This window comes from Pseudophryne corroboree, chromosome 1 (genome assembly GCF_028390025.1).
Source record: "Pseudophryne corroboree isolate aPseCor3 chromosome 1, aPseCor3.hap2, whole genome shotgun sequence".
Classification (NCBI taxonomy): Eukaryota; Metazoa; Chordata; class Amphibia; order Anura; family Myobatrachidae; genus Pseudophryne; species Pseudophryne corroboree.
Genome location: NC_086444.1, coordinates 326,995,763 through 327,021,563, shown reverse-complemented (window position 1 = coordinate 327,021,563; position 25,801 = coordinate 326,995,763). Strand labels below are relative to the sequence as shown.

General features: G+C 46.6%; 1 protein-coding gene across 1 annotated transcript in view; it reads left to right on the top strand.

Annotated features, from left to right (window-relative positions):
* The window catches only part of SLC15A4 (solute carrier family 15 member 4), a 99,915-nt gene that overhangs the window by 28,981 nt on the left and 45,133 nt on the right, over nt 1–25,801 (top strand). The window contains exon 2 of the mRNA XM_063964605.1: nt 9,156–9,451. Coding sequence (XP_063820675.1) covers nt 9,156–9,451 — 296 coding nt within the window. The remainder of the gene's footprint in view (nt 1–9,155; nt 9,452–25,801) is intronic.

Here is a 25,801-nt window from a genome sequence, read left to right as displayed (position 1 = left end):
TGGTCTTGGGTTCTTGACCGTCTCTTCCCTACTGGTTTTGTTTTATTGGGTTTCTGCTACTCCTTTATCAAACTTTTTTTTCTCTTACGTCTTAGAGGATGCTGGGGTTCTATTTAGTACCATGGGGTTTAGACTGGTCCTTTTGGGAGCCACTGGCACTTTAAGAGTTTGAGAGTGTGGGCTGGCTCCTCCCTCTATGCCCCTCCTACCAGACTCCGTTTAGAAAATGTGCCAGGAGGAGCTGGTCACAGCTAGGGGAGCTCCTAGGAGTTTTTTTAGTTTTATTGTTCTCTAGAGGTTTTTGTTATTTTACAGGCAGGCTGCTGGCAACAGCCTCCCTGCTTCGTGGGACTTAGGGGGGGGGGGAGTAGGATCCAACCCTTGAGGTTATTGGGCCCCTATCTCCACTGACAGGACACTGAGCTCCTGAGGGTGATGATCGTTATCCGCCCAAGGCGACCGCTCACTCCCGCAGCATGCCACCACCCCCTAACAGAGCCAGAAGAAAGAAGAGTGGTGAATCTGACGCTGGAGCGGGTCCCCGACGGGAATGGCGGCACAAGGGTGGAAGCGCAGCTCTGACAGGCTGCGCTCTGGAAGGCTCACTGTGTACGGCGCTGTGAGGGGCGTCCTGGGCCAGCGCGATACCCTACACTGGTCATGCATAGCTTTCAAGGTCTAACCCACTTTTTGCTGCAAAAATTACCTCAGGCCAGTATAATCTCTAAGTGCGGGAAGATGCGCCATTACAGGGGGCGGAGCTTCTCAGAGCAGATCCAGCACTAACCAGCGCCATTTTCTCCCTGCAGATACACGCTTACAGGGAACGCTGTCCTCCACTTAACTACATTGAGGTAAAAGGTGTTATAAAAGGAGGGAGTGATATTATGTACTAGCTACCCTGTTCAGGTTACGCTAGTCAGTGAGGTTTTTATCTTTATAAAAGCCTATAAGGGTGTGCTGTAGTGCTCTGACTCTCTGAAGATATTCTATGGGGGGGGGGGGGGGGGGGGGGGAGAGACTGTTGACATTTTCCTGTGTATGTGTAATCCACTTTACCATGTTTAAGGGACTTTATCCTGTACTGCAGAATGTATATCTTCTCCTGGGGAGTCTATACCATGCTCAAAACTGTACACATCTAAGGCTTCGGTGGCAGATCCCCCTGGGGTGGCCTCCATAAGGTGTACTTTAAGACTATATCGCTTCCAATATATCCCATACTAGGTAGAAGCCGCAGTTTTGAGAAAAGTGGGGCTTCAAATCTCACTGATGTGCCTCTCACCCCATCTCCGTACCCTAGAACATATATATGAGGGGTCCAACATATGTTTGAGGCTATTAGGGATGAGGAATATTATTATATGTATATAATGAGGAAAACCTGAGTACACCCAGAGTTATTTACCTACTCCTCTATTACCTCACAGTCCTTGGATGTTGTGAGGGCTTTGAAAGTTTCTGTGATGAGGACTTCTCGTCGCAGGTAGTCGGACACTCTGTTTGTCCTTTATGGTCCCAACACGGTTGGGTGCCCTGCTTCTAAGCAGACATTTACTCGCTGGATCGGGTTTACAATCCAGCATGCTTACTCTATGGCAGGCCTGCCGTGTCCAAAATCTGTTAAGGCTCTTTCTACTTGTACAGTGGGTTGTTCTTGGACAGCTGGCCGGGGTGTCTCGGCTTTACAGCTTTGCCGACCAGCTGCTTGGTCGGGGTCGAACACGTTTGCCGAACTTCTACAAGTTCGATACTTTGGCATCTGAGGACCTAAAGTTTGGTCACTCCGTTCTGCAGGATCCTCAGCACTCTCCCTCCCATACTGGGAGCTTTGGTATATCCCCATGGTATTAAATGGAACCCCAGCATCCTCTAGGACGTAAGAGAAAATCGGATTTTAATTACCTACCGGTAAATCCTTTTCTCATAGTCCGTAGAGGGTGCTGGGCGCCCTCCCATTGCTTTGTTTTTCTGCGTTGCTATTTGGTTAAGTATTGCTTCAGCTGTTGCTGTTCCTCTTTCATGCATGGTTAGCATGGTTTCTTCAGGTTACATGTGGATTTGTATGGTTGCTTCCTGTTACATGCTAGATAACATGTTTTCTTCATGTTGCCTTCTGGTTAGCATGGTTTCTTCAGGTTACCTGCTGGTTGACATGGTTTCTTCATGTTTCATGCGGTTTTGCATGATTTCTTCATGGTGCATGCTAGTTAACATGGTTTCTCCATGTTACATGCTGGTCAGCATGGTTTTTTAGATTCGTTGTGAGCTGGTGTGAATTTCACCACTATCTGTATTTCTCTTACGTCCTAGAGGATGCTGGAGACTCCAAAAGGACCATGGGGTATAGACGGGATCCGCAGGAGCTTGGGCACACTGAAAAGACTTAAACTGGGTGTGAACTGGCTCCTCCCTCTATGCCCCTCCTCCAGACCTCAGTTAGACTTTGTGCCCAGGACTGACTGACGACACTCACTAGGGGAGCTCTCCTGAGTTTCTCTAGAAAAGACACTTGTTAGGTTTTTTATTTTCAGGGAGACCTGCTGGCTACAGGCTCCCTGCAGCGTGGGACTGAGGGGAGAGAAGCAGACCTACTTCTACTTAGTTAAGGGCTCTGCTTCTCAACTACTGGACACCATTGGCTCCAGAGGGTTCGATCACTTGGTGCGCCTAGCTGCTTGTTCCCGGAGCTGCGCGGTCAATCCCCTCACAGAAGCCAGAAGAAAGAAGTCGGGTGAGTATGAGAAGAACAGAAGACTTCAGGACGGCAGAAGACTTCAGTAACCAGGTACAGCGCAGCGGTAACGCTGCGCTCCATGCTCCCACACACTTTCACCAACGGCACTCACAGGGTGCAGGGCGCTGGGGGGGGGGCGCCCTGGGCAGCATGTTACTGAGGTTCGGGGACCGGCAGAAAGCTTTTCGGTGCCTCGGCACCGTTTCTCAACCCCCCGCCGGCATCTTTTCATTTTCAAATTTGGCGGGCCGAAGCGCGCCGGGAAGGGGCGGAGCTTCGTCCCGCGGCTCACAGCGCCATCTTCTCCTTCAACACGCGGCTGAAGGAGACGCTGCCCGGGACCTCCACATCTCCTCTCACAAGTAACGGGGAGCTAATCGGGAGGGGGGCGGGGGCGCAGTGTGGTGCATTTTATTATTATTTAACCAGCACTGGGTGCATATATCTTTTGACGGTATATATGGGCGCTGGGGTGTGAGCTGGCATACTCCCTCTGTGTCCTCTATCTGGGCTTCATTGTGGGCCTGTCATCTAGCTGAGACGTTCTGTGTGTCGGTACTACGTGTCGGCATGTCTGAGGCTGAATGTTATTCACCAGAGGAGGTTATTGGGGGAGCGGATGCGGGGCTAGATTTGGGCCTGTCGACGCAGCCGACACCTGATTTACTCGCATTGTTAAGTACGATAAATACGAATGTAGCTTCTTTATCAAAGAGGTTAGATAAGTCTGAGTCACAGACACAGGTGTGGAAAAAGTCCATGGAAGAGGCTTTGTCTCAGATGCAGACCCCATCCTGGTCGCAAAAGCGGCCATTTACTCAAGTGGTAGATACTGATACCAACACGGACTCTGATTCCGAGGTCGATTTCACTGAGGCTGCTTTACATCCACGTTTAGTTAAGAGTATTCAGCACATGATTGTGGCTATAAAAGATGTTTTACACATTTCTGATGAACCTGCGGTACAGGAAACAAGGATTTGCTTGTTCAAGGGAAAAAAACCCGAGGTGAAGTCGCCCCCCTCTCATGAAATTAATACTCTTTGTGAAAAGGCTTGGGAGTCGCCGGACAAGATGTGGCAGATTCCCAAGAGGATTTACATGGCGTATCCTTTCCCCTCTGATGACAGGGAAAAATGTGAGGCGTCTCCAAAAGTTGACAAGGCTCTATCTCGTTTATCTAAAAGTGACGCTTCCGTCTCCTGACACGGCAGCTCTCAAAGATCCGGCGGATCGCAAGCTGGAGACGTCTCTGAAGTCCATTTTCGCTAATTCGGGTGCATTGCTCAGACCTGCTGTGGCGTCTGTATGGGTGAGTAGTGCTATTGCTAAATGGGCTGAGAATTTAGCTAATGATATGGATACCCTTGATAAAGATAATGTTCTTTTGACTCTTGGTTATATCAAGGATGCTGCAGATTACCTGAAGGATGCGGCGAGGGATGTTTGTCTCTTGGGATCAAGAGCCAATGCCATGTCGATATCGGCGTGGATCCATCAATGGAATGCTGATGCTGACTTCAAGAGAGCTATGGAAGATTTACCCTTCAAAGGTACTGTCTTGTTTGGGGACGGCTTGGCTGACCTGGTCTCTACCGCGACTGCGGGTAAGTCCTCTTTTCTTCCTTATGTTCCCACACAACAGAAAAAGGCACCATATCAGCAGATGCAGTCCTTTCGTTACAATAAATACAGGCGTGGAAAAGGTTCGTCCTTCCTCGCTTCAAAAGGTAGAGAAAGAGGAAGGAAGCCGCCTGCAGTGTCAGGCGCCCAGGACCAAAAGTCCTCCCCTGCCTCTACCAAGTCCACCGCATGACGCTGGGGCTTCCCTGGGGGAGTCCGGACCGGTGGGGGGCCTTCTGCGAATATTCAGTCAGGTCTGGATTCAATCAGACCTGGATCCTTGGGTCCTAGAGATTGTGTCTCAGGGATACAAGCTGGAGTTTCGGGAGATGCCCGCTCACCGGTTCTTCATTTCGGCCTACCAGTGGCTCTTCCGGACAGGGAGGTGGTGCTGGCAGCGATACAAAAATTGTGTCTACAAAGGGTCATTGTTCCCGTTACCTCGACCAAACGGGGGGAGGGGTTCTACTAGAGCCTCTTTGTTGTGCCGAAACCGGACGGTTCGGTCAGACCAATTCTGAATCTAAAATCCCTCAATCCATACTTGAAAGTTTTCAAGTTCAAGATGGAATCTCTTCAAGCTGTAATTGCCAGCCTAGAAGGGGGGGATTTTATGTAGTCAGTCGACATAAAGTATGCCTACTTACACGTCCCCATATCCTTCGCATCAGGCCTTCCTCAGGTTTGCGATACAGGATTCTCATTACCAATTTCAGACGTTGCCGTTTGGGCTTTCCACGGCTCCGAGGATTTTCACCAAAATCATGGCGGAAATAATGGTTCTCTTTCGCAAACAAGGGGTTACAATTATCCCGTACTTGGACGATCTCCTGATAAAGGCGAGGTCCAAGGAACGGTTGCTGAGAAGTGTAAATTTGTCACTGTCGGTTTTGCGACAGCACGGTTGGGTACTCAATTTGCCAAAATCTCAGTTGATTCCGACCACTCGGCTGCCTTGTCTGGGCATGATTCTGGACACGGATTTACAGAGAATATTTCTTCCAGAAGAAAAAGCTCTGGAACTGCAGACGATGGTCAGGGAACTTCTGAGGCCGACGAGTGTGTCAATCCATCACTGTACTCGGGTTCTGGGGAAAATGGTTGCGGCGTACGAAGCCATTCCATTTGGCAGGTTTCATGCCCGGGTGTTTCAGTGGGACTTGCTGAGCAAATGGTCCGGGTCTCACCTGCACATGCACCGTAAGATAAGTCTATCTCCCGGAGCCAGAATTTCTCTCCTGTGGTGGATGCAAAGTTCTCACCTCCTAGGGGGACGCCGATTCGGTATCCAGGATTGGGTACTTCTGACAACAGATGCAAGTCTCCGGGGCTGGGGCGCAGTCACCCAAGGAAGTAACTTCCAGGGGAAATGGTCGCTCCAGGAAGCTTGTCTCCACATAAATGTTCTCGAGTTAAGAGCCATTTACAACGGCCTGCTACAAGAAAGAAGCCTTCTTCAGGGTCGACCTGTCCTGGTGCAGTCAGACAACATCACAGCGGTGGCACATATAAACCGTCAAGGCGGAACAAGGAGCAGAGCGGCAATGGCAGAGGCCACAAGAATCCTTCGCTGGGCGGAACAACACGTGAGCGCCCTCTCAGCAGTCTTCCTACCGGGAGTGGACAACTGGGAAGCAGATTTCCTCAGCAGACACGATCTCCACTCGGGAGAGTGGGCTCTTCACCAAGAGGTATTTGCAGAGGTGACAAAACGTTGGGGAATTCCGTTGATCGACATGATGGCGTCTCGTCTCAACAAGAAGCTCCCGAGATATTGTTCCAGGTTAAGGGACCCCCAAGCAAGTGCAGTGGACGCCCTGGTGTCTCCGTGGGTGTTCCAGTCGGTGTATGTGTTCCCTCCACTTCCTCTCATTCCAAAGGTACTGGGGATCATTCGACGAGCAAGGGTTCAGGCGATTCTCGTCGTTCCAGATTGGCCAAGAAGGGCCTGGTACCCGGATCTTCAGGAATTACTGGTGGAAGATCCTTGGCCGCTTCCTCTAAGAGAGGACCTGTTGTTACAGGGTCCATGCGTGTTTCCAGACTTACCGCGGCTGCGTTTGACGGCATGGAGGTTGAGCGCCAGATCTTAGCTCGTAAGGGTATTCCCGGGGAGGTCATTCCCACTCTCATTAAGGCTAGGAAGGAGGTTACAGCGAAACATTATCACCGTATTTGGAGAAAGTATGTTTCCTGGTGTGAGTCTAAAATGGCTCCTGCGGAAGAATTTCACTTGGGTCGCTTTCTCTACTTTTTGCAGGCGGGAGTAGATGCAGACCTGAAATTAGGCTCCATCAAAGTGCAGATTTCGGCTTTGTCTATTTTCTTTCAAAAAGAATTAGCTGTCCTCCCAGAGGTTCAGCCTTTTGTGAAAGGAGTAATGCATATTAATCCTCCGTTTGTGCCTCCTGTAGCTCCATGGGATCTTGATGTGGTCTTACGGTTTCTCATGTCTTCCTGGTTTGAATCTTTGCGTAAGGTTGAGTTGAAATTTCTCACTTGGAAGGTAGTTATGCTGTTGGCGTCTGCCAGGCGAGTGTCAGAGTTGGCGGCCTTATCTCATAAGAGCCCGTACTTGATTTTTCATTCGGATAGGGCGGAATTGAGGACTCGTCAACAATTTCTGCCGAAGGTGGTTTCTTCATTTCACATTAACCAACCTATTGTGGCTACGGAGGCTGTGGCGATTCCAAAATCTCTGGATGTTGTGAGAGCTTTGAAGATCTACGTCACTAGGACTGCTGTTGCCAGAAAAACTGAGGCGCTGTTTGTCCTGTATGCTTCCAACAAGATTGGTCATGCTTCAAAACAGACTATTGCACGCTGGATTTGTAGTACGATTCAGCAGGCTTATTCTACGGCCGGGCTACCAGTGCCAAAGTCAGTAAAAGCCCATTCTACCAGGAAAGTGGGCTCATCTTGGGCGGCTGCCCGAGGCGTCTCGGCGTTACAGCTTTGCCAAGCAGCTACTTGGTCGTGTTCAAACACTTTTGCTAAGTTCTATAAGTTTGATACCCTGGCTGATGAGGACCTTGCGTTTGCTCAGTCGGTGCTGCAGAGTCGTCCGCACTCTCCCGCCCGTTCTGGAGCTTTGGTATAAACCCCATGGTCCTTTTGGAGTCCCCAGCATCCTCTAGGACGTAAGAGAAAATAGGATTTTGGTACCTACCGGTAAATCCTTTTCTCCTAGTCCGTAGAGGATGCTGGGTGCCCATCCCAGTGCGGACTGTTACTTGCAGTGTTTTCTTGCTGGTAAAATTTGTTTATACACAGGTTGTGTATTTCTTGTTTTCAGCTTGTTGCTGTTGTTACTTCATACTGTTATCTGGTTTACTGTTACTCCGGTTGTACGGTATGTTTGTGGTGTGGGCTGGTATGTTTGTAGCCCTTAGTTTAAACAAAAACCCTGTCCTCGAAATGTACGTGTCTCCTGGGCACAGTTCCTTTAACTGGGGTCTGGAGGAGGGGCATAGAGGGAGGAGCCAGTTCACACCCAGTTTAAGTCTTTTCAGTGTTCCCAAGCTCCTGCGGATCCCGTCTATACCCCATGGTCCTTTTGGAGTCTCCAGCATCCTCTACGGACTAGGAGAAAAGGATTTACCAGTAGGTACCAAAATCCTATTTTCCTTCTCTCTAAGTGTGTCCGTCTACTCGTGCACAGTTTCTAGACCGAGTCTGGTAGGGGGGGCATAGAGGGAGGAGCCAGCCCACACTCTTAAACTCTTAAAGTGCCAGTGGCTACCAACGGACCCGTCTATACCCCATGGTACTAAATGGAACCTTGGCATCCTCTATGGACTACCGGTAGGTAATTTTAAAATCCTATTTATTTTTGTAAAGAAATATTGACATGCTGGGGTTGCAAGGGGCAGGAGCTTAGTTTTTAAAGTTTCAGTTTAAGTGCCAAACTAAATGAAATACAATTTATATTCTTACATGGTTTTATCAAGCAGGGTGATCATTTTGAGTAACTAAGAAGCTGGCATGGAATTGTATGAGCCCTCAACCTAGAATAAAGTGTCTGACACATGATGCTGACTCAGGGTTAATAAAGGAAACATCTTGATCATGAGATGTTTTCTCATTTGTCTGTTTTGCAAAACACTTCTTGTGTATGATCACGGGTATATTGTGTGTTTACACTAAGCACACTATAAGCACTCAACAATCATCCTTCAGTAATCAGACTATATTTAAATATTGTTGATCCTACAGGAAAAGCTATATCAAACTAGAAGGAATTTGATACTATTGCACAATGTGTCATTAATGTTAAGAAAATATTGTGCAGAGATTTTTGTGTGAAAATGAAATCTGATCACACTGATGTGTCAAGCTTTTATGTGCCCTTTGTATATATATTTTTTTAACAAAATAAAATAAAAATAAATATATATATTAATATAATATATTCTATATCTCTGTATATGTAATTCAGTTTATGCGTAAGTGGTTTTCACCCATTACCGTGGTGTGTGTGTGTACAAGTCTAAACTGTTTTTGCCACTTAGTAACTTCAAGTTTCAATTCCTGTATTACAACCTCATTGTTAGTCTCACAGGAACTAGCCAAAGTTAATTGTGTATGATGGGTAATAAAAAAACAAAAAAAAACAAAACATGCTTACTGAGCATAATGTTACAATTTAATATAATTTATCTCATATCATGTATCAGTGCTATTTGGTTGCTTGAAAGATAGAAACCTTACACTTTGTTGCAGTGCATTGTTTTAGAGTACCTTGTATGGCTTTTATTACAATATTAATTTTTTTTTTTTTTTTTTTTTTTTTAAGGTGAAAGATCGCGGACCAGAGGCAACACGTAGATTTTTCAACTGGTTCTACTGGAGCATTAACCTGGGAGCAATCTTTTCTCTTGGTGGAATTGCATATGTACAACAAAATGTGGGATTCCTTATTGGATATATAATCCCCACAGTTTGCATTTGTGTGTCGTTTTTGGTGTTTATGTGTGGACAGACTGTCTTTATTACCAAGCCAGCAGACGGCAGTGCCTTTACAGACCTGTTTAGAATTCTGGGCTACTCTTGCTGTTCATGGAGACGTTCTACAGAAAACCCAAGAAACGTGTATGTATGATCTGACGACTTTTTCTAAATATTGGCTTTATACTTCTAAGCATTAGCTGAGCAATACAGCCATGCCTTGCATGCAATAAATGGACCAAACAGTGTCTAAATAGCAGTCAGCATCTTCTCTCCACTGCAAGTAGTTATGGCATCATTGGAACAATTACTGTTTTGCTGTATCAGTTTATATGCTTTTACTAGCATTAACAATAACTCTTGTATTGAGCAGTGTCAGGGATACTAGTAGGTATCCCTAATTTTGCACTCTGACTATGGCCAGAGGAAGTAAATTGATTAACCTTGATTGTATCATACTAGCAGCAGGACTGTGATCATGCAGATCTCCAAGTCCTGATCCAGTGAGGGCAGAGTCGATTATAATACACTGAATATTATCTCTCTATGCCCGTTGTACGATACACTTATCTTCACTGCAACTACTCGTTGTATATACAAAGGGCCACAAGTACCCAAACAAACTATCACAAGTTTGCAGGCTTGGCGACACAAACTACCATGCAGTTTCCTTCATTTAAACCCAGATCCTAGCAATCAATAATAGCCAAAGGCTCAGGCCGGATACACATAAGAACGATATGTACTCCAGCCGACAGCACGCCTGATTGTACGATATATTGTGCCGCTGTTCAATTTGGTGAACAGCAGTGCAGTATACTGTTATCTGCTGCATGCTGGATGACGCAGGGAAAGGTCTGCGGGAATGTGCGATCAGCCGCACACACTATGCGGTGTGTCCAGTGTATTGGTCCGCTGCTACTGATGGACAAACCTGTTGCAATTTTATATAAAAAAACTCAATATAAAACAGACTATTCTGTACTGGGGGCACAGCTGGTAAATTATGGCGTGGTCTTTGATTTAGATTGATCCCTAAAATCTGACGGAACAAAAGACACCCATACCTTCTATCTGCTTTCCTCCCAATATCGTTTTGTTGTAAACCTGTTTCTGCTGACTGGCTGACCAGTTAATTAAATACCGGTCCATATTACTTTATTACAATTAACAGTACATAATTCCCTCTGTGTAATAATTACATAAAATATGGCATGTTTACATTAATCTCCATTATTTAAGCTATAATATGAGTGTAATTATGACATAGCTTGAAGGTATGTTTAGATACAGGCAATTCTACTGGTAACGGAATCGACCTTTCACAGTGGTAAACTCTATTCATTATACAATAGCCACTAATAATAATAAATCCTTTTACAATAGCCCTCAATAAACCCCATATAAAATACTCTCAGAATAGCTTAAGTGACATCTTGTGTAATTTTCCTTGATAAATCAGCCTACTTTTAAAGTTTGTAACGGAATCACCATTCATGAGTTACTTTGTGTGTGTGTGTGTGTGTGTGTGTGTGCACAAAATTCATCATTTCCGTTTCCAGAATTAACTCTAGAGGAGATATTCAATTGTTTGAAAAGTCAGTTGGATGTCTGTTTTTTCCTATCTAATAGGCATGAAAAAACAGATGCCCAACCGACTTTTCAAGCATTTGAATCCCCCCCAGTTGTTCACAATTTTATTGCAAGATTAAACATCCTGGGGATACATCTACTTACAGTATGGGCTCGATTCAATTCAGCAACAGTTGAATAGTGCCAGGAATTTGCTCCCTGCGCTATTCAATACAGCGACTAGGTACCCTCAATTGTCAGGAATTCTTCTCTCAGCCCCGGGGGGTGAGAGAAGAAAACCGACAAAAGAGCTGCCGCGCGGCCGGTGCGAGGCTGATTCTGTCCGGAATCGGCATCGCCGTGGGTAGTTAAGTCGGAGAATGCTCGTTCTCCCAACAAAACAACCTGTTAAGACGACGAGAACGGGTATTCTCCGACTTTACTTTAGCTGAATTGAATAGCGTCTGGAGTTAATTCCTGGCGCTATTCAACTGTTGCTGAATTGAATCGACCCCAATGTTTGGTAATAGTGTGCAAAGTTGTTTAACCTAGCTTATTTTTTATAAAGTAATGAAATCAAGTAAGGAAATCAAGTGGGTAATGAGCATGGTAAATTTTTATATAAAACTGAATTTTGAGGTAATATCTCAATCTAATTTTATTGTACGTTTTAATTTAACCATATAATGGAGAGAGAATTATTTATGGATGTTAAATTGCTTATTAACATTATATTAACTCTGATATTGAGATATTATGTAATATAATCAAACACACTTTCCTTGCTTTATATGCAAAGGAATGAAAGCCTGTCTATATAATAATGTTTTCCTTCAGTGAACACTGATAATTTAAAGAGCCCTAACATGAAGTACTAGATAACAAATGAACTGCTTTTCTTTATTAGCAAATTAGAGCACTTCATCGGATTGATAATGCGAACTAGAGATGAGCGGGTTCGGTTTCTCTGAATCCGAACCCGCACGAACTTCATGTTTTTTTTCACGGGTCCGAGCGACTCGGATCTTCCCGCCTTGCTCGGTTAACCCGAGCGCGCCCGAACGTCATCATGACGCTGTCGGATTCTCGCGAGACTCGGATTCTATATAAGGAGCCGCGCGTCGCGTCGGCGTCCTCTCCGTTATAGTAGAAAAGAGTAAAGACTGAGTGACTTAGTTATAATTGTGGGGAGGATTGGGGACGGGGAGCAGCTGTTAGGGAGTACAGTGATTTAGATTAGGAGAGAGAGAGAGAGAGATTGACCTGATTTACTGGAGCTTAGGAGTACTGTAGAAGAGAGTGCAGAGTTTACTAGTGACTGACCACAGTGACCACCAGACAGTGCAGTTTTATTTAATATATCCGTTCTCTGCCTGAAAAAAACGATACACACAGTGACTCAGTCACATACCATATCTGTGTGCACTGCTCAGCCCAGTGTGCTGCATCATCTATGTATATATTATATATCTGACTGTGCTCAGCTCACACAGCTTATAATTGTGGGGGAGACTGGGGAGCACTGCAGTGCCAGTTATAGGTTATAGCAGGAGCCATGAGTACAAGACAGTCACATACCATATCTGTGTGCACTGCTCAGCCCAGTGTGCTGCATCATCTATGTATATATATCTGACTGTGCTCAGCTCACACAGCTTATAATTGTGGGGGAGACTGGGGAGCACTGCAGTGCCAGTTATAGGTTATAGCAGGAGCCAGGAGTACATATTATATTAAAATTAAACAGTGCACACTTTTGCTGCAGGAGTGCCACTGCCAGTGTGACTGACCAGTGACCTGACCACACTGACCACCAGTATAGTTAGTAGTATACTATATTGTGATTGCCTGAAAAAGTTAAACACTCATCGTGTGACTTCACTTGTGTGGTGTTTTTTTTTTTATTCTATAAAAAACTCATTCTGCTGACACAGTGTCCAGCAGGTCCGTCATTATATAATATATATACCTGTCCGGCTGCAGTAGTGATATATATATATTTTTTATATCATTATTTATCATCCAGTCGCAGCAGACACAGTACGGTAGTTCACGGCTGTAGCTACCTCTGTGTCGGCACTCGGCAGTCCGTCCATAATTGTATACCACCTAACCGTGGTTTTTTTTTCTTTCTTCTTTATACATACATACTACGACATCTCTTTATCAACCAGTCTATATTAGCAGCAGACACAGTACAGTACGGTAGTTCACGGCTGTGGCTACCTCTGTGTCGGCACTCGGCAGTCCGTCCATAATTGTATACCACCTAACCGTGGTTTTTTTTTCTTTCTTTATACGTACATACTACGACATCTCTTTATCAACCAGTCTATATTAGCAGCAGACACAGTACAGTACGGTAGTTCACGGCTGTGGCTACCTCTGTGTCGGCACTCGGCAGTCCGTCCATAATTGTATACCACCTAACCGTCGTTTTTTTTTCTTTCTTCTTTATACGTACATACTACGACATCTCTTTATCAACCAGTCTATATTAGCAGCAGACACAGTACAGTACAGTAGTTCACGGCTGTGGCTACCTCTGTGTCGGCACTCGGCAGTCCGTCCATAATTGTATACCACCTAACCGTGGTTTTTTTTTCTTTCTTCTTTATACGTACATACTACGACATCTCTTTATCAACCAGTCTATATTAGCAGCAGACACAGTACAGTACGGTAGTTCACGGCTGTGGCTACCTCTGTGTCGGCACTCGGCAGTCCGTCCATAATTGTATACCACCTAACCGTGGTTTTTTTTTCTTTCTTCTTTATACGTACATACTACGACATCTCTTTATCAACCAGTCTATATTAGCAGCAGGTACAGTACGGTAGTTCACGGCTGTGGCTACCTCTGTGTCGGCACTCGGCAGTCCGTCCATAATTGTATACCACCTACCCGTGTTTTTTTTTTCTTTCTTCTTTATACATACATACTACGACATTTCTTTATCAACCAGTCTATATTAGCAGCAGACACAGTACAGTACGGTAGTTCACGGCTGTGGCTACCTCTGTGTCGGCACTCGGCAGTCCGTCCATAATTGTATACTAGTATCCATCCATCTCCATTGTTTACCTGAGGTGCCTTTTAGTTGTGCCTATTAAAATATGGAGAACAAAAATGTTGAGGTTCCAAAATTAGGGAAAGATCAATATCCACTTCCACCTCGTGCTGAAGCTGCTGCCACTAGTCATGGCCGAGACGATGAAATGCCAGCAACGTCGTCTGCCAAGGCCGATGCCCAATGTCATAGTACAGAGCATGTCAAATCCAAAACACCAAATATCCGTAAAAAAAGGACTCCAAAACCTAAAATAAAATTGTCGGAGGAGAAGCGTAAACTTGCCAATATGCCATTTACCACACGGAGTGGCAAGGAACGGCTAAGGCCCTGGCCTATGTTCATGGCTAGTGGTTCAGCTTCACATGAGGATGGAAGCAATCAGCCTCTCGCTAGAAAAATGAAAAGACTCAAGCTGGCAAAAGCACAGCAAAGAACTGTGCGTTCTTCGAAATCCCAAATCCACAAGGAGAGTCCAATTGTGTCGGTTGCGATGCCTGACCTTCCCAACACTGGACGTGAAGAGCATGCGCCTTCCACCATTTGCACGCCCCCTGCAAGTGCTGGAAGGAGCACCCGCAGTCCAGTTCCTGATAGTCAGATTGAAGATGTCAGTGTTGAAGTACACCAGGATGAGGAGGATATGGGTGTTGCTGGCGCTGGGGAGGAAATTGACCAGGAGGATTCTGATGGTGAGGTGGTTTGTTTAAGTCAGGCACCCGGGGAGACACCTGTTGTCCGTGGGAGGAATATGGCCGTTGACATGCCAGGTGAAAATACCAAAAAAATCAGCTCTTCGGTGTGGAGGTATTTCACCAGAAATGCGGACAACAGGTGTCAAGCCGTGTGTTCCCTTTGTCAAGCTGTAATAAGTAGGGGTAAGGACGTTAACCACCTCGGAACATCCTCCCTTATACGTCACCTGCAGCGCATTCATAATAAGTCAGTGACAAGTTCAAAAACTTTGGGTGACAGCGGAAGCAGTCCACTGACCAGTAAATCCCTTCCTCTTGTAACCAAGCTCACGCAAACCACCCCACCAACTCCCTCAGTGTCAATTTCCTCCTTCCCCAGGAATGCCAATAGTCCTGCAGGCCATGTCACTGGCAATTCTGACGATTCCTCTCCTGCCTGGGATTCCTCCGATGCATCCTTGCGTGTAACGCCTACTGCTGCTGGCGCTGCTGTTGTTGCTGCTGGGAGTCGATGGTCATCCCAGAGGGGAAGTCGTAAGACCACTTTTACTACTTCCACCAAGCAATTGACTGTCCAACAGTCCTTTGCGAGGAAGATGAAATATCACAGCAGTCATCCTACTGCAAAGCGGATAACTGAGGCCTTGGCATCCTGGGTGGTGAGAACCGTGGTTCCGGTATCCATCATTACTGCAGAGCCAACTAGAGACTTGTTGGAGGTACTGTGTCCCCGGTACCAAATACCATCTAGGTTCCATTTCTCTAGGCAGGCGATACCGAAAATTTACACAGACCTCAGAAAAAGAGTCACCAGTGTCCTAAAAAATGCAGCTGTACCCAATGTCCACTTAACCACGGACATGTGGACAAGTGGAGCAGGGCAGGGTCAGGACTATATGACTGTGACAGCCCACTGGGTAGATGTATGGACTCCCGCCGCAAGAACAGCAGCGGCGGCACCAGTAGCAGCATCTCGCAAACGCCAACTCTTTCCTAGGCAGGCTACGCTTTGTATCACCGGTTACCAGAATACGCACACAGCTGAAAACCTCTTACGGCAACTGAGGAAGATCATCGCGGAATGGCTTACCCCAATTGGACTCTCCTGTGGATTTGTGGCATCGGACAACGCCAGCAATATTGTGTGTGCATTAAATATGGGCAAATTCCAGCACGTCCCATGTTTTGCACATACCTTGAATTTGGTGGTGCAGAATTATTTAAAAAACGACAGGGGCGTGCAAGAGATGCTGTCGGTGGCCAGAAGAATTGCGGGACACTTTCGGCGTACAGGCACCACGTACAGAAGACTGGAGCACCACCAAAAACTACTGAACCTGCCCTGCCATCATCTGAAGCAAGAAGTGGTAACGAGGTGGAATTCAACCCTCTATATGCTTCAGAGGTTGGAGGAGCAGCAAAAGGCCATTCAAGCCTATACAATTGAGCACGATATAGGAGGTGGAATGCACCTGTCTCAAGCGCAGTGGAGAATGATTTCAACGTTGTGCAAGGTTCTGATGCCCTTTGAACTTGCCACACGTGAAGTCAGTTCAGACACTGCCAGCCTGAGTCAGGTCATTCCCCTCATCAGGCTTTTGCAGAAGAAGCTGGAGACATTGAAGGAGGAGCTAACACGGAGCGATTCCGCTAGGCATGTGGGACTTGTGGATGGAGCCCTTAATTCGCTTAACAAGGATTCACGGGTGGTCAATCTGTTGAAATCAGAGCACTACATTTTGGCCACCGTGCTCGATCCTAGATTTAAAGCCTACCTTGGATCTCTCTTTCCGGCAGACACAAGTCTGCTGGGGTTGAAAGACCTGCTGGTGAGAAAATTGTCAAGTCAAGCGGAACGCGACCTGTCAACATCTCCTCCTTCACATTCTCCCGCAACTGGGGGTGCGAGGAAAAGGCTCAGAATTCCGAGCCCACCCGCTGGCGGTGATGCAGGGCAGTCTGGAGCGACTGCTGATGCTGACATCTGGTCCGGACTGATGGACCTGACAACGATTACGGATACGGACATGTCGTCTACTGGCACTGCATATGATTCTCTCCCCATTGAAAGAATGGTGGAGGATTATATGAGTGACCGCATCCAAGTAGGCACGTCGCACAGTCCGTACTTATACTGGCAGGAAAAAGAGGCAATTTGGAGGCCCTTGCACAAACTGGCTTTATTCTACCTAAGTTGCTCTCCCACAAGTGTGTACTCCGAAAGAGTGTTTAGTGCCGCCGCTCACCTTGTCAGCAATCGGCGTACGAGGTTACATCCAGAAAATGTGGAGAAGATGATGTTCATTAAAATGAATTATAATCAATTCCTCCGCGGAGACATTGACCAGCAGCAATTGCCTCCACAAAGTACACAGGGAGCTGAGATGGTGGATTCCAGTGGGGACGAATTGATAATCTGTGAGGAGGGGGATGTACACGGTGATATATCGGAGGATGATGATGAGGTGGACATCTTGCCTCTGTAGAGCCAGTTTGTGCAAGGAGAGATTAATTGCTTCTTTTTTGGTGGGGGTCCAAACCATCCCGTCATTTCAGTCACAGTCGTGTGGCAGACCCTGTCACTGAAATGATGGGTTGGTTAAAGTGTGCATGTCCTGTTTATACAACATAAGGGTGGGTGGGAGGGCCCAAGGACAATTCCATCTTGCACCTCTTTTTTCTTTTATTTTTCTTTGCGTCATGTGCTGTTTGGGGAGGGTTTTTTGGAAGGGACATCCTGCGTGACACTGCAGTGCCACTCCTAAATGGGCCCGGTGTTTGTCGGCCACTAGGGTCGCTAATCTTGCTCACACAGCTACCTCATTGCGCCTCTTTTTTTCTTTGCGTCATGTGCTGATTGGGGAGGGTTTTTTGGAAGGGACATCCTGCGTGACACTGCAGTGCCACTCCTAAATGGGCCCGGTGTTTGTCGGCCACTAGGGTCGCTAATCTTGCTCACACAGCTACCTCATTGCGCCTCTTTTTTTCTTTGCGTCATGTGCTGATTGGGGAGGGTTTTTTGGAAGGGACATCCTGCGTGACACTGCAGTGCCACTCCTAAATGGGCCCGGTGTTTGTGTCGGCCACTAGGGTCGCTAATCTTACTCACACAGCTACCTCATTGCGCCTCTTTTTTTCTTTGCGTCATGTGCTGATTGGGGAGGGTTTTTTGGAAGGGACATCCTGCGTGACACTGCAGTGCCACTCCTAAATGGGCCCGGTGTTTGTGTTGGCCACTAGGGTCGCTTATCTTACTCACACAGTCAGCTACCTCATTGCGCCTCTTTTTTTCTTTGCGTCATGTGCTGTTTGGGGAGGGTTTTTTGGAAGGGACATCCTGCGTGACACTGCAGTGCCACTCCTAAATGGGCCCGGTGTTTGTGTCGGCCACTAGGGTCGCTTATCTTACTCACACAGTCAGCTACCTCATTGCGCCTCTTTTTTTCTTTGCGTCATGTGCTGTTTGGGGAGGGTTTTTTGGAAGGGACATCCTGCGTGACACTGCAGTGCCACTCCTAGATGGGCCAGGTGTTTGTGTCGGCCACTAGGGTCGCTTAGCTTAGTCATCCAGCGACCTCGGTGCAAATTTTAGGACTAAAAATAATATTGTGAGGTATTCAGAATAGACTGAAAATGAGTGGAAATTATGGTTTTTGAGGTTAATAATAATATGGGATCAAAATGACCCCCAAATTCTATGATTTAAGCTGTTTTTTAGGGTTTTTTGAAAAAAACACCCGAATCCAAAACACACCCGAATCCGACAAAAAAAATTCGGTGAGGTTTTGCCAAAACGCGGTCGAACCCAAAACACGGCCGCGGAACCGAACCCAAAACCAAAACACAAAACCCGAAAAATTTCAGGCGCTCATCTCTAATGCGAACATCTTATACCTGTGGTGACTTTATGTTTTAGGCTCTCTGTCCATATTTTCATGGAATTGCCCATACTTAATTTCTCCAAAACCATAAGTCCTAGCGATTCCCAAATGACACACAACCTGCATATAGACTTCAAATATGTTTATAGGATTTCGGGTGCCCCTAACTACAGATGTGTCCACATACACCTTTCCTATATACTGCCATGTGATGAACGGTTTGGCATTTAGCCATGCTTTCTGATTTTTCTACATTTGTTTCTCTAACGTCCTAGAGGATGCTGGGGACTCCGTAAGGACCATGGGGATAGACGGGCTCCGCAGGAGACATGGGCACTTTAAGAAAGACTTTAGGTCTGGGTGTGCACTGGCTCCTCCCTCTATGCCCCTCCTCTAGACCTCAGTTTGATACTGTGCCCAGAGGAGATGGGTGCACTTCAGGGAGCTCTCCTGAGCTTCCTGACAGAAAGTATATTTGTTAGGTTTTTTATTTTCAGGGAGCCTGCTGGCAAGACTCCCTGCATCGAGGGACTGAGGGGAGAGAAGCAGACCTACTTCTGTGAGTTTCAAGGCTCTGCTTCTTAGGCTACTGGACACCATTAGCCCCAGAGGGATTGGTACGCAGGTCTCACCCTTGCCGTCCGTCCCAGAGCCGCACCGCCGTCCCCCTCTCAGAGCCGGAAGATAGAAGCCGGGTGAGTATGAGAAGAAGACTTCAGAGGCGGCAGAAGACTTCTTGATCTTCACTGAGGTAACGCACAGCACTGCAGCTGTGCGCCATTGCTCCCATACACCTCACACACGGCAGTCACTGTAAGGGTGCAGGGCGCAGGGGGGGCGCCCTAGGCAGCATGTAGACCTCTTTTGGCAAAAATATGTATATGTACAGCTGGGCACTGTACGTATATAAGAGCCCCCGCCAAATTTTGAGATTTTCAGCGGGACAGAAGCCCGCCGCCGAGGGGGCGGGGCTTCTCCCTCAGCACTCACAGCGCCATTTTTTTCTCCACAGCACCGCTGAGAGGAAGCTCCCCGGACTCTCCCCTGCTTATACCACGGTAGACAGAGGGTTTTAAAGAAGAGGGGGGGCACAAAATTGGCGCATATTGTATATGTAAACAGTGCTATCTGGGTAAACATACTATTATTGTGTTTTTGTCCTGGGTCATACAGCGCTGGGGTGTGTGCTGGCATACTCTCTCTCTGTCTCTCCAAAGGGCCTGGTGGGGAGAGACAGAGAGAGTGGTGGGGTGTCTTCAGATAAGAGTTTCCCTGTGTGTGTTGTGTCGGTACGCGTGTGTCGACATGTCTGAGGTAGGAGGCTCACCTAGAGAGGAGGGGGAGCATATGAATGTGAGGTCTCCGTTGGCGGTGCCGACACCTGACTGGGTGTATATGTGGAATGTTATAAGTGCTAGTGTGAACTTATTGCACAAGAGATTAGACAAAGCTAAGGCTAAGGGACAGACGGGGAGTGAACCTGTGTCTGTCCCTATGTCGCCGGGACCTTCAGGGTCTCAGAAGCGCCCACTATCCCAAATAGCAGACACTGATACCGACACAGATTCGGACTCCACTGTCGACTACGATGATGTAAAGTTACAGCCGAAAGTGGCAAAATGTATTCGATATATGATTATTGCAATAAAAGAAGTGTTGCATATCACAGAGGAACCCCCTGTCCCTGACACGAGGGTACACATGTATAAGGGAAAAAAGCCTGAGGTAACTTTTCCCTTCTCACATGAGTTGAACGAATTATGTGAAAAAGCTTGGGAATCTCCAGACAAAAAACTATAGATTCCCAAAAGGATTCTTATGGCGTATCCTTTCCCGCCAATGGACAGGGTACGGTGGGAATCATCCCCTAAGGTGGACAAAGTGTTGACACGCTTGGCAAAAAAGATAGCGCTGCCATCACAAGATACGGCTACCCTCAAGGATCCTGCAGACCGCAAGCAGGAGATTACCTTGAAATCCATTTACACACATTCTGGTACTTTACTTAGACCGGCAATTGCGTCGGCCTGGGTTTGTAGCGCGGTTGCAGCATGGACAGATTCCTTATCGGCGGAGATTGAAACCCTAGATAAGGATACCATTTTATTGACCTAGGCCATATAAAGGATGCTGTCTTTTATATATGAGGGATGCTCTAAGACATTAATTTAATGGGTTCCAGAATAAACGCTATGTCAATCTCTGCTAGACGAGTCCTCTGGACCCGGCAGTGGACAGGTGATGCCGACTCAAAAAGACATATGGAGGTTTTACCTTACAAGGGGGAGCAATTGTTTGGGGAAGGTCTCTCGGACCTGGTCTCCACAGCTACGGCAGGTAAATCAAATTTTTTGCCTTATGTTCCCTCACAATCTAAGAAAGCGCCACATTATCAAATGCAGTCCTTTCGTTCAAATAAAAGCAAAAGAGTGCGTGGATCGTCCTTTCTTGCCAGAGGTAAAAAGCTGCACAGCTAGTTCCCAAGAACAGAAATCCTCCCCGACCTCTGCAAAATCCTCCGCATGACGCTGGGGCTCCGCTGGGGGAGTCCGCCCCAGTGGGGGCACGTCTTCGACTTTTAAGCCACATCTGGGTTCATTCACAGGTGGATCCCTGGGCAATAGAAATTGTTTCTCAGGGATACAAGCTGGAATTCGAAGAGGTGCCTCCTCGCCGATTTTTCAAATCTGCTCTACCGACTTCTCCACTAGAAAGGGAGATAGTGTTAAATGCTATTCACAAATTGTGTCTTCAACAAGTGGTGGTCGAAGTTCCCCTACTTCAGAGAGGGAAGGGATACTACTCCACCCTGTTTGTAGTTCCGAAACCGGACGGTTCGGTCAGACCCATATTGAATTTAAAATCCCTGAACCTATACTTAAAACGGTTCAAGTTCAAAATGGAATCGCTCAGAGTGGTCATCGCCAGCCTGGAAGGGGGGGATTTTATGGTATCCCTGGACATAAATGATGCATACCTTCATGTTCCCATATATCCTTATCAGGCGTTCCTGAGGTTTGCGGTACAGGATTGTCATTACCAATTTCAGACGTTGCCGTTTGGGTTTTCCACGGCCCCGAGGATTTTCACAAAGGTAATGGCGGAAATGATGGTGCTCCTGCGCAAGCAGGGTGTCACAATTATCCCGTACTTGGACGATCTCCTCATAAAAGCGAGATCACGAGAGCAGTTACTGAACAGTGTGTCACTTTCAGTGAAGGTGTTACAGCAACACGGCTGGATTCTCAATATCCCGAAGTCGCAGCTGGTTCTTACGACTCGTCTGAGCTTCTTGGGCATGGTTCTGGACACAGACCAGAAAAAGGCTTTTCTCCCGATAGAAAATGCTCAGGAACTCATGATTCTAGTCAAGAACCTATTGAAGCCAAAACAAGTATCTGTGCATCATTGCACTCAAGTCCTGGGAAAAATGGTGGCAACATACGAGGCCATTCCCTTTGGCAGGTTCCATGCAAGGACCTTCCAATGGGACCTATTGGACAAGTGGTCCGGATCACATCTACAAATTCATCAGCGGATCACCCTGTCCCCCAGGGCCAGGGTATCTCTCCTGTGGTGGCTGCAGATTGCTCACCTTTTGGAAGGATGCAGGTTCGGCGTTCAGGATTGGATCCTGGTGACCACGGACGCGAGCCTCAGAGGGTGGGGAGCAGTCACAAGGGGAAGAAACTTCCAAGGACTCTGGACAAGTCAAGAGACTTGTCTTCACATAAACATCCTGGAACTGAGGGCCATATACAACGCCCTACGGCAGGCAGAGAACTTACTTCGTGACCAACCAGTTCTGATCCAGTCAGACAACATCACTGCAGTGGCTCATGTAAACCGCCGAGGCGGCACAAGGAGCAGGGTGGCAATGACGGAAGCCACCAAGATTCTTCGCTGGGCGGAAAATCATGTAAGCGCGCTGTCAGCTGTGTTCATTCCGGGAGTGGACAACTGGGAAGCAGACTTCCTCAGCAGACACGACCTGCATCCAGGGGAGTGGGGACTTCATCGGGAAGTCTTTGCACAGATTGCAAGTCAGTGGGGACTGCCCCAGATAGACATGATGGCATCCCGTCTCAACAAAAAGCTACAGAGGTATTGCGCCAGATCAAAAGATACTCAGGCAGTAGCAGTAGATGCCCTGGTGACACCGTGGGTGTTCCAGTCGGTTTATGTGTTTCCTCCTCTTCCTCTTATACCCAAGGTATTGAGAATAATAAGAAAAAGAGGAGTGAGAACAATTCTCATTGTTCCTGATTGGCCAAGAAGGACCGGGTATCCGGATCTGCTGGATTTGCTCACAGAAGATCCGTGGCCTCTTCCTCTACGACAGGACCTGTTACAACAGGGGCCATGTCTGTTCCAAGACTTACCGCGGCTGCGTTTGACGGCATGGCGGTTGAACGCCGGATCCTAGCGGAAAAAGGAATTCCGGATGAGGTCATTCCTAAGCTGATAAAGGCTAGGAAGGACGTGACATCTAAACATTATCACCGAATATGGCGTAAATATGTTTCTTGGTGTGAGGCCAGGAATGCTCCTACGGAAGAATTCCATCTAGGCCGTTTTCTTCACTTCCTACAATCTGGAGTGAATTTGGGCCTAAAATTAGGCTCCATTAAAGTTCAGATTTCGGCCTTATCCATTTTCTTTCAAAAGGATTTGGCCTCTTTACCTGAAGTACAGACTTTTGTGAAGGGAGTACTGCATATTCAGCCTCCTTTTGTACCTCCGGTGGCGCCTTGGGACCTTAACGTGGTGTTAAGTTTCCTTAAGTCACATTGGTTTGAACCACTTAAATCAGTGGAGTTGAAATATCTCACTTGGAAGGTGGTCATGTTGTTAGCCTTGGCTTCGGCTAGGCGAGTTTCGGAACTGGCGGCTTTATCACATAAAAGCCCCTATCTGGCTTTCCATATGGATAGAGCGGAATTGCGGACCCGTCCTCAATTCCTACCTAAGGTGGTTTCATCCTTTCATATGAACCAACCTATTGTCGTGCCTGTGGCTACACGTGACTTGGAGGATTCAGAGTCCCTAGATGTGGTCAGGGCTTTGAAAATTTACGTGGCCAGAACGGCTAGGATCAGAAAAACAGAAGCACGGTTTGTCCTGTATGCAGCCAACAAGGTTGGCGGCCCTGCTTCAAAGCAGACTATCGCTCGCTGGATCTGTAACCCGATTCAGCAGGTGCATTCTACGGCAGGTTTGCCGTTACCGAAATCGGTTAGGGCCCATTCCACTAGGAAGGTGGGCTCGTCTTGGGCGGCTGCCCGAGTGGTCTCGGCACTACAGCTGTGCCGAGCTGCTACTTGGTCGGGGTCAAACACCTTTGCAAAGTTCTATAAGTTTGATACCTTGGCTGAGGAGAACCTCCTGTTTGCTCAATCGGTGCTGCAGAGTCATCTGCACTCTCCCGCCCGTTTGGGAGCTTTGGTATAATCCCCATGGTCCTTACGGAGTCCCCAGCATCCTCTAGGACGTTAGAAAAAATAAGATTTTAAACCTACCGGTAAATCTTTTTCTCGTAGTCCGTAGAGGATGCTGGGCACCCGTCCCAAGTGCGGACTACTTCTGCGAGACTTGTATATAGTTTTGCTTACATAAGGGTTATGTTATAGTTCCATCAGGTTGGACTGATGCTACGTTATTTTTTCATACTGTTAACTGTTTACTTGATACACAAGTTATACGGTGTGGCTGGTATGAATCTTGCCCTTGGATTAACAAAAATCCTTTCCCCGTACTGTCCATCTCCTCTGGGCACAGTTTCTCTAACTGAGGTCTAGAGGAGGGGCATAGAGGGAGGAGCCAGTGCACACCCAGACCTAAAGTCTTTCTTAAAGTGCCTGTCTCCTGCGGAGCCCGTCTATCCCCATGGTCCTTACGGAGTGCCCAGCATCCTCTACGGACTACGAGAAAAAGATTTACCGGTAGGTTTAAAATCTTTTCTGTAATATGCTACTTTATACATATTCTATTATGTCAAACACTCTTAAAATTCATCCATTTGCTACTCGTAGCTTAATCGTGTTATGCATGGCGTGCCAAATTGAGGAAAATAGAAAAGGGGTATGTGGACACATCTGTATTAGAGAAATATTACATTTATGTCAAAACCAGATAAATTATGGTAAGAACTTGATATCTGCTTTATGTGCAGCCACATCTGGTGATTAGACTGCTGAATGCTGCTACTGTGTTCAATACCAGCTTTCCATTGCAGATTAATCAGTATGCAAGCCTAGACAAAAGGATTTTTGTTATCCATCCTGTCCAGGTATTAACATTTTCCTGCTAACAGGTTATTCGAAGAGTTGTATATTTTAATGAATCACACCAGACTATCCTTCTCTGCTTTCCATTCAGTCACCTCTGATTTTATAACTAAACTTAAAGGCATCCAGATTACCTGCCCTCAGTGGTCCTATCTTCAAAACCAATTTATATATACATTTATCATTTGAGCAAAATTTTAATTATTGGCAGTTATTTCCTCTCTACAATGCCCTAACATGCCTATATATCTTATCCTATTGTGGGTCATGCTTATTCCTTTTTACATTGTGCTTGGTTGAATGTGTGCTCACCCCATGCCCATGTGCAGCCAAACCCAGGCTTCTGGACACTATTTACCTTGGCACAACTAAGCCTGGGGCTGGAAAATGCATCTTGAGGAGTTTGTTAATGTTGCATATTCGGCCTGCTGGCTAATGTAATTTGTATTTTTTCCTCTTACATCCTTGGCGGATACTGGGTAAGGTCTTTAGAACGATGGGGTAAAGATGGCTCCAAAGGAGCCGGTGCACTTTAAACCAAACTTTAGTGTATGCAGGCTCCTCCCCCCCTATACCCCCGCCGACTAGCCAGTTTAGAAAAAAGTGCCCTCAGAGGTGGTCACTTTTCTCTGGAGGGCTCCAGAGTTTTCTTTCAGTGTTGGCGCATGGCTTTGCAATTATGGGACCATTGCTCTGGGGGGTGGAGGCACTGATATAGGGCCACCAGATGTACTTAGAGGGCAGAGGGGCTATTTTACTCAAACTTCAGGCAGTGCAACAGAGGAGCAGGAACAGAGCATGATCAGCAGCAGGGGACGTTAAGGGGGGAGTGCTCCCAGAAAATGGGTCCTCTTTAGGGGCTCAGTTTTTTATATATATATATATATATATATATATATATATATATATATATATATATATATATATATATATATATATATATATATATATATATATATATATATATATATATATATATATTTATATA